At 60.8% G+C, this 9572-nt stretch overlaps 1 protein-coding gene across 1 annotated transcript; it reads right to left on the bottom strand.

The window, feature by feature from the left end:
- Positions 1–302: 302 nt before the first annotated feature.
- On the bottom strand, positions 303–4950 carry BTBD17 (BTB domain containing 17). Its single transcript, XM_026512316.3, has 3 exons — positions 4866–4950; positions 3164–3440; positions 303–1608 (listed from the first exon to the last, which is right to left on the bottom strand). The coding sequence occupies exons 1-3, from the start codon at positions 4948–4950 to the stop codon at positions 534–536; spliced, it is 1437 nt and encodes a 478-aa protein (XP_026368101.1). The 3' UTR covers positions 303–533.
- Between the last annotated feature and the right edge of the window lie 4622 nt (positions 4951–9572).

The raw sequence follows: 9572 nt of genomic DNA, 5'->3' as shown, positions 1-9572 counted from the left end.
CTGAATGGGGGTGGAGAGTGGTACCCTCTGGAAGTCAGGGCTCAGAAATTGCCCAGCTAAGTAAGCCTCTTGGCTTCAAGGTGCAAAAACTCCAGCAAAAAGGTCCTGGAGTCCCCCAGTTTTCCCAGGCTGGCCCATTAGGTTGCTCTTACCTGCCCTGTTCCATGTGGGGGTGAGGGACCCTCCGGGAAAAGCTAATGAAAGATAGGGGAACCCCACACCTGTGGGGCCCTCCTGGGGCTGTTTTTACCTGGGAGCTGGGTGGTTCAATCATCCCCTCGGCTCTCTGAGCATCGGTTTATTCATCCAAGAGCGCTGCCTTCAAGGCAGCTGTGAAATCAGCTCCTGAAACCAGGCACCTGCTCTGCCGCCCCTCACCTGGCCTCCACCCCAGCACCAAGGCCACCAGCTCCTGGCCGCCCAGGGGGCCCGTGTAGGCACCTCCATGCCTCGCACCCCTCCTGGACCCCGGGGGGCCACCCATGCCAGGCCTCTGTTTCCCATTCCGGAAGCGTCCCCGCCCGCCCGCTTGGCTACTTGGGGGTCCGGATGAGGGTGTGGTAGACGGGCTTGACGATGAGGTGAAGGTGCAGGGCGTTCTCCACCAGGTACTCGGAGTTGCGCCGCTGCAGGTCGGCGTGCGCCAGGAAGTCGCCCGCCTCCTCGCTGCTCTGGTGGAAGCTGTAGGCGTGGCGGACCAGCAGGCGGCCGTGCTGGCGCGCCCCCACCAGCACGGTCTTCTGGAAGCTTACGCCCGCCGCGTCGCCGCCGCTGCTGGCCGGCGTGACCACCAGGCGCGGCCGGCCGTCCTCTGGACGCGCGGCGGGCAGCGCAGTGCCCGCGGTGTCCGCGTAGACGGGCCGCAGGCTGACAGGCAGCCAGCGCGGCGAGAAGAGTACGTTCCACGTGACCCGGCGGCCTGAGTCGTGGCCGCTCGGGCCCAGCTGCGTCTGGAAGCTGGTGCTGCGGTCGTCGCGGGCGGGGTTGTTGATGACCCACGGGGCGCCCCAGGCCGGCGCGAGGTAGTTGCGGGGCAGGAAAGCGCTGCCGTTGACGTCGAAGAACTTGGCGAAGTGCAGCGGCGACGCGGCGTGGAACTGATAGGCCTGCAGCAGCAGGTCGGCCACCGCCTCGCCATGGCGCGCCAGGGCCGCCGAGCGCGCCTGCAGCTGGAACAGCTGCGCTGGCGGGATCATGGGGTAGCGGATGGCCCGCAGCGCGCGCTCGGCCACGGCGGGGGGCGGCCGGGTGCGGCCCAGCCACGCCTCGAGCGCGTGGAACAGCTCCAGCTCGTCCTGCAGCACCAGGTCCGAGCGCGGCAGGAGCTGCGCCAGCAGCTCGGGGCTCACGGCGCCCCACTCTGCGCTCGCCGCCACGGCCGACAGGTTCCAGGCCAGGAACTGCAGGCAGCTCTGCCGCAGGGCCTCGTCCCCGGTGCTCACGGCGTAGTGGTACCAGCCCACCGCCGGGCCCGCGCCGCCCGCCAGGTGCGCGCGCATGTAGTCGGCCACGCCGCGCTGCAGGGAGGCCACGCCGTACTTGGTGGCCAGCCTGTGCAGGGGGATGGCCTGGGCCAGCAGCACGGTCAGCTCCCCGCAGTAGAGGTACCTGCGGGAGGGGCGCGCAGAGATGGGGCAGGGTCAGGGCAGGGCCGGCTTTGCCCCCACCCCACCCCACACACACACCCCAAAGGGGACCCGGCCCTGGGTGGAGAGCACTGTGGTCAGGGGTGCAAGCGGAGCAGTGGGCCCTGAGGCTTCCTGTCTTCCTCTCAAGGACCGTTTCTCGTAGGGACGTGGAAACGGCATGTAGTTACTGAGCATCTAGGAGGCACAAGACTAGGAGGCTCCTGCCATCGTGGGCTTTACCACCCCGGGCTCAGATCCATACTGCACCTGCAAGTGGGCAAGTCATGTAACTTCACTGAACCTTATGCTAATCATCCGGGAAAGGGGGTAACAGGGTCATTGTGGCAGTTGGGGAAGAGTGGACTGGACTTGCTACAAAGCAGGCCATCGGCAGAGGTTAATTCCCTCCATCTTCCTCCTCTTCCCGCCAGCTCATCTTTCTCACTGGATCTTTTCTGTTGTGGGTCTTGCTTGCTCACTCCCTGTCCCCATCTGCTCCCATCACTCTGCGCACCCTTCCTGCCAGGTCCCCACCAGAGCTGCCCGCAGGTGCACCAACACCCACGTCTCCCCTTTCCCCTGCATTTTAGCCCCACTATTTTCCTCTGGGAATAAAAGATGGTTCTCAGCCTCCTTTAGAGAGAGCATGGCCATGTGACTAAATTCTAGCCAATCAGAGGTCAGCAGAGGCACAGGATGGGGCTACTGAAAGGCTGCTCTGATAGATCTGACTCTTGGGGAGAAGACCCAGTGCCCTCTGTCTTAACCCTCTTCCTACTGCCTGGCATTCTGCAGCCATCTTGTCTAAAGCGTTAAAACAGGGGCGCCTGGGTGGCTCAGTCAGTTAAGCGTCTGCCTTCGGCTCAGGTCACGATCCCGGCGTCCGGGGATGGAGCCCATGTCCAGCTCCCTGCTCAGCGGGGAGCCTGCTTCTCTCTCTGCCCCTCCCTCCTGCTCTGCTCTCTCTCTCAAATAGACACATAAAAATCTTTAATAAATAAACCGTTTAAACAGGGTTCCTTTCTCCCACAATAGTGTGAATGGTGCCCCCTGTGCGGCCCACCGGCTGGGAGCGGGGATGGGAGAGAGAGCTGCTTACTCCCCCTGGCCCTGCAGTTCAGAAACCTGGCCATACACTAAAGCCACGTGGAGGCTTTAAAATAAAAAATATATATATAAAAGAAAAATCCCAAATCACTGCTGGGCCCAACCCCAGACCTGAAGCTGACGATCCAGAGCGGGATCCGGGAATCTGCAGTTTTTAAAAGCTCATAAGACCAGGTTTGGAAACAGCTCTGAGAGCACTTGGCAACTGGCGTCAAGGCACACAGAGCTTGCAGGCAAGGCCAGGGAGTCACGCTGCAGCTCGCGGGAGGGCAGCGGGAGGAGGGACGAATATAAGGCGGAGGCCCGGTCATCCTGATGACCTCTGGGGGATGGACAGAATGTCCTCTGAGGCGCCCGCGCTGCTGGGACCCCTGAGCCGAGAAGCCAGGGCCTCGGAAAGGGAGGAAGCCCCCCTGTTCCTCGCCCACCTAATGAACTTGTCGAAGACAGCAGCACAGTCCCGGGGCTCCTGCAGCACCACTTCGCTCTGGTTACTCAGCAGCTCCCGGAACAGCTCGCTGTGCAGGCCGAGCAGCAGGCGGTGCGTGTGGAAGACGCGGACCTCGTCGGTCCCCGCCGCCTGCACCCGCAGAACCACGTCGCTGGCGTTCCCCTGCCGCAGCAGCTCCTGCAAGCGGTGGAGCAGCGTCTGGGAGTGGTTGATGGAGGTGCCCGTGGCCTCGCCGCTGACATCAGCTCTCTGAGCTGCGGTGGAAAGGAACACGGCATGCTGAGAAGGCGCCTGGGCCCCGGGGGTGCCAGCCAGGGGTGCGGAGGGACCCGCTGGAGACGCGTGTGCTTGGGTGCGGGCGGAGGACGGGCAGGCCTGGGGAGGCCGTGTGCATTCCTGTCTGTGCCCGTGGAGCCCACGGATGCATGCACACGCGCGCGCGCGCGCGTGTGTGTGTGTGTGTGTGTGCGCACACAAGCACTTCCCAGGTGGGGAAGCTTGTCAGCTTGACCCTGAGCAGCCCCTGAGAGGAGGCTCCTACAAGGGGGAGAGATCGTGAACCAGTGTGGGACAGAATGCTCCAGAACTGGTCTCCATGACGCCAGAGAGCCAGGCAAGGGTTGAGGAACCCGCCCCTCACCTCCTGAGACAAGCACCTACCAGCTCCTTCGAGGGGCATGAAGTGCACATACAGCCTGGTTTGGGATTGTGATGAGTAAGGAAGTGACAGTAGTCAGGATAGGGCTACATGAGGGGCAGAAATCAGGGATGGCTCCCTGAGGAAGTGACAAGAAGGCGCCAGCCAGAGGACAGGCACCAGCCCTGCACAAGCCCTTGAAAAGGATGGGCTGGGGGTGCTGGCAGCAGTGGGTGGGGGGAGGCAGAGCATGAGAGGAGGCTGCCAGCAGGAGGGGAAACTGTTTCCAGACCCAGCTGCCCTCCTGGGTCCTGCCCTCTGAGACTGAAGTCCACTGGCAGCAGATGGCTTGTGGGGGACCAGAGAAAACACAGAGGGCGAGCTGGTGCTGGAAGGGGACTCTCACGGCCCCTGTGTCGAGCCTGCCAGGCTGGCCACCCTGGGCCCTTCTCTCGTGTTTCCAGGGATGCCGTGAGGGTCAGATGGGGACATGCACTCTGTTACAGAAAACTCAGGCACAGAAAATGCTGCCAGCAGCTTCTCCGAACAGAGGACAGCGTGAGGAGCCGGGGACGGAGACAAGGTGGGTGTCTGGCGGCAGCCCATGAGCACCTGCCCCAACACACACGCGCGAAAGCACACACACACACACACACACACACACACACACACACACGGGCCCATGTGGACTAGCAGAGAGAAGGCTCACGCGAGAGCAGAGCATCTGTGTGTAAGAGACAGGGAGACAGAGGGAGAAGGGGACGGTGAGAGGTGGGTGGGCGGTTAATTCCCCAGCCCCATCTCCCCAAGCTATCTCTTTGAAGGACCTGAACGCCAACTTCGGCCTGGGACAATAGACAGTGGAAAGATCTTCTTGTCCGAAAGAGGCCCGCCTGCCTCCCCAGTCCTCCTTCCCTCTGAGGCAGGCGGCCCTCCTCTGTAGAGCTGGACACCGCCCCCTCCCGGGCCCGTGCAGGTAGGGCCGAAAGGTCCTGCCTCTCTTCCCTGCCCTCCGCACCCCCCCCCCCCACTGCCCACTCACCTGCTCGAGTGGCCAGACCCACCAAGGTCAGGATGGCCCAGAAGCTGGCCCAGGACCCAGGCTTGGCAGAGCCCAAACGAAGCATCTTTGTGCCCCGCCCCTGAGTTCACTGGAGGGACAGGGAAGCCCAGACCACTGTGCTCACATCCCTCCTCCTTATATAGGATTCAGCACAAGGGGATGGCACCCCCTTCCAGGCCAGCTTCCCTCCCCCCACCCAGCCTCTGCTGAGGATTGGTGGAAACTGGCCCCAGCTGTTGCCCAGGCAACCACTTAAGCCAGAGAGCGGCAGCCTGGGGCTATTGTGCTGCCCATGGGCCCCCGAGGGGGACAGATCCGGCACCCTCCCCCACGTCTTCCACCACCCAGCAGAGCTAGTCGTCTCTCTCCTGGGAGGTTTTAGGCTCTCCACAGGGCAGGCCAGGGGCTCCAGGACCTCTGGCAGCTGCTGGCCTAGAGGGTCCCCAGTCCCCTCCCCCAATCCCCAGGCCAAGTCTCCGTCCTGGCACAGAGGGTGCTTGGCAACATCTTGGCTAAAGTGCCAGGGTGAGCGGGCTACAAAGGAAGGGCCTGGAGGAGGAGAGGGAAGCAGCGGCTCAGGCCCCCATCCCTCCCCTTCTTCCGTTTTGGGGTGGGCTAGCTCTTCAGAGAGCAGGCCAAGGGTCTCAAATAGGGGCCCACAAGATAACTGGTATCACTTTCGTGTTCCTTGTCGAAGCATGTTCCTGGCCTGCTCTGGGAGGGTGATGGGCCTACAGAGAGGCCCCCTGGGGACTGTGACCATCACCCCCCAGGATCAAGGTGAACCAAGATGGCAGGGCTGGGCACAGAGAGTTAAACGCCACGCCGCGCCCCTCTGCCTGGGAGACTCTCTGCCCAGAGCAGGGCTGGCCCCCTTGCAAGAGGCTGGCCCTCGGCAGACAGCCCACCCCTGTGCCCAAGTGGCACAAATCTGGGCTCGGGGACTAGAGATGCTGAGATGGGCACCTGTCTGCCTGGCACTTCCTTTAACTCGCCTTCCCGAGTGCCTCAGGTCTCTAGGCTTACCTCTTGGAAGGCTTTTTTTTTTTTTTTTTTTTTTTTACCAGTTTCTCACTTCCAAATGTAATGTTTCCCTTCCCAGAGTTCCAAGGAGACACAGAGCAGACCCGGCATCCCACCCCAACTGTAGAAGAAATTGAGGCAGAGAGCCAGGTCACAGTCATGGTGGGGTCAGTGCGGAGGAGCGCTCTTCTAAATCCAAAGGAGTAGAGAGAGGAGGGTGGGGTCGAGAGCCCAAGGGGAGTGGGTGGGTCCGTGTGTCCCGTTGAGACCTCACCTTTTTGGAGAGCAAGTGGGGCCTGGCCCAGCTCTTCCTGGGATGGACTCCTTTAAGCTCGATGAACCAATGGACCGAGAGATCCAGCTCAATTTCCGCCCTGAGGCTGGGTCCTTGACTGGGGATGGAGCCTGCCCTCCCTTGCTCTCTGGATCCCAGGCACCAGCTCCATGCATTGATTTGTGCTCCCAGCTGGCCCAGAGACACCGACAGCCCTGCCCCCTCTCCAGAGCTGCAGAGAGAGCAAGAATTGGGTCTGGCACCTTCCTCGTCCGGGTTGGCAGACATGGAGCTATCCAGCCCAGCGGAAACCCCTCCCGGCTGCCCTGACCTTCACGCCTGGCTCCCCTCATCCAGATCCACCATCCCTTGGCTGCCTGCCTGCCTTTCCCATGGAGCGTACCACCTCCCTGGCCCGAGCCAGCAAGACAGAGCCCCAGCATGATGGGGTTCCGGGCCTCTGAGAGCATTGCTGCTTCCATATGCAATGCTTTTCGGGAAGAACGTTATCCATGATAAAGAGATGTTGGTAAGAGAACCCACTACTCAGAAAACCGGCTGTCGGTAAACTCTTTTCTTAACTCTAGCCTCCTTGGGGCTGCATCTGCCTTTCTAGAAGGTATAGTCCCCTTGTGTTGGAATCTCCCGTGCTCTACTTAGAAGCCAGGACGCCTGTATTTTCTAAGCACACTGGGTGATTGTCACGTACACTCCAAGCTAAGATTTACTCCCGGAGTTAGATGCCTGCCACTTCCAGTGTGCAGGGATGGGGAGGACCCAGATTCCCGAGAAGACTCGAAGGGTCACCTCTGACCCCGCAACTCTGAGAGGCCCAGCTCCTACAATTACTAACTTCATTGTCCCTGAACCTCCTCTACCGATTTAGAAACTGACTTTCCAGAAATAGGCATCCTCTGTTCTCGGTTTCTTAGTCTGAGAGTTGTTGGGGTACATGCCTGCATGCACGCACACGTGTGAGCGTGCATGTGCACGTGAGAGAGAGAGAGTGTGTGTGTGTGTGTGTGTGTGTGTGTGTGTGTGTGTGGTGTGTGAGAGTCTTGGAGTAGGAGAGAGAAAGGAGGGCATTTGCCCTGCACAGCCGTTAAGACAGAGGCTGTGAGACACTCCGTTTTATTTGGCCCTGTGGTTCTGGAAGCTCCATCATTCCTTGAGAGCAAGTCTGATGAGCTCACAGGCTAGAACAATATTCCCAGAGAGGAAAGCTACTTCCTGCCCGAGACAAAGAGTGTTTATAACCTAAGTCACTCGTCTGAGATCTCACGGCAGCCGGGATTCAAACGCCACTTTTCTGCTTGCCTTTTCTTCCCAGGACCCTACACTGAGTCCCTACATGGGAAGCTATTTCAGACAGATATGTTCCCCCCTGGGCAATCTCTAGTCTGTAGATGCCACTGAAAATTCTTGCGAGCTCAGGGAAGGATGAAGGTTTTCTGAATGTGCGGAAGGGGTGATGAGACCCTGGATGGGGGTAACACCCACCCCAGAGCGGTGGGCCCCCTGACCCAGCCCGACCTAGAGTGGGGTAGGGCTGGGACTCCCTTAGATCTGGAATATCTCCCTTCCTGAGCTAGGGTGCCTTCAGACACTCAGATTGGGACACAGGGGATCATGAGTTTAGGTTCCAGGCCCGTGTACTCAGGGGGGTACACTAATAATAAACAAGAAGGAGTCTTTCCCAGAAGTAAGTCACAGGCTGCTGGAAGCTTCTGGAAAGCCCGGCTGTGCTATCACGGTGGCAGATCCACTGTCCCGCCCCAGCACCGGCTAGCGCACTCTTCCCCCAACGGCAATGCCCCTCCCTATCTGAGTGCTCGGTCTGACCCGTGTCCCCTTCCTCCCTAAAGCCTGGGCTCACAGTGGCCTCTTCCTGCCTGTGCACCTGTTCTTCGGGGGAAGGTTGTGTGAGGCGGTGACAAGCGAACGGCTCTGGGGAAGGAACAGACCTGAGTTCAAATCCCCACTGCCACATGGTGGCTCTGCGGCCCTAGCCTAGTTGCCCAACTTCTCTGAGCCTCCGTCCCCTCTTGTATGAATGGAGGTCACTAAGTTAGCTCGTGGGGCTGCCATGAGGGTGACAAGTGTAAGAACAAGAGTTAAGTGCTCGGGAGACGTTGCCGGAGCCGCTCCCACACGCTTGGTCTTTTCGACTTGACTGTAAGTAGCGCCTCGTTCACCCACAGCCTCGTGGTACAGGCAGGTGGTGGCCTGGGGAATTTTCTGTGCTTCTTGCGTTCTCTGGGGCTGGGGTCCCGGACACGGCCTGGGGATCTGAGTGGGTCGTGTCTGTTCTGGTCTCGCTGTGCCTCCCAGAGGACCTGGCCAAAGCCTGTGCGCTCTCTGGAGGCCTGCAGAGTCAGAATACAGCCACCAGGGGGCAGCAAGTCCCCTGTGATAGCCCAGGGTGGGTGTGAGGGTGGGAGTGGGGCTGAGGTTCCAGGTAGCCCCAGCCCCAGATGTGGGATCTATCTTAGGGATCCCAGAAGTCAGCTCTGCGACATTCCCAGAGATGGGCATGGGAAGTGATTCCAGGCTGGACCTCAGCTCTCCTCTAGAGTCGGGCCACACGTTTGTCCCTGGTGCCCACTGTGGGCTGCTCTGGTCACTTCCCCAAGGGGGGTGGGGGGAGCCAGTGGGCACAGATTCCGGCCTCCCCAGGGCGCTCACTGCACCTGCTGCTGATTATTTGCCAGCGACTAATATTCCTGGGGGGATGGTCCATTTCACCAAGCCTAGGAAAACAACAGCTCGAGGGGGCCACTGGGTCTTGGATTCTCAGAGCGGCTGGCAGCCTGGTCAGGCTTCTCCTGGTGGTCACTGCCACCCCTGCACATGGCTTCCTGCCCCCTTCCAGGCCCAAAGCCCCCAGAGAGCCTGCTCCTCGTCCCACTGCCTGTCACCGCCACTGCAGGACTGACTCCTTCAAACCTGGCCCATGAGGCCTCTCTCTAGATCTGGGCCCTGCCCATTGCGGCCTCACCCCTGCCCTGCACTGGTTCCCTCCTCTCTTTGACGCCACAGATGGGATCCTTCTGCCTTGTCCTGAAGTCCTCACCCTCAGGATGTAAATGCCCGCTGAGCCCAGCCCAGGCCCCAGAGTGCCCTGGCACACGAGGCGGCCTATCCAGAGACCCAGTCCAGCCCCCTCTTCGAAGCCTCCCTCTCAGCCTGACCCCTGCCTGTGCATCCTCGGGGATCCTGGTTTGCTCCAAGCGGTATCCACTGTAGAGACTCATTCCCCTGAGCCTCGGCCCCACCCTTTCCTTCCTCCTCCTCCCTCCTCCCACCACCCCACCTCTCTGCACTGACCGGCTCAGTCTCAGTGCTGCGGGAAGAATCGTAGGGCAAACCACCCCCTTGGAGAGCTGGCG

The sequence above is a fragment of the Ursus arctos genome, unplaced genomic scaffold (genome assembly GCF_023065955.2).
Source record: "Ursus arctos isolate Adak ecotype North America unplaced genomic scaffold, UrsArc2.0 scaffold_24, whole genome shotgun sequence".
Taxonomy (NCBI): Eukaryota; Metazoa; Chordata; class Mammalia; order Carnivora; family Ursidae; genus Ursus; species Ursus arctos.
The sequence above is the reverse complement of the archived record's forward strand: the minus strand, read 5'-3'. Positions and strand labels throughout refer to the sequence as shown.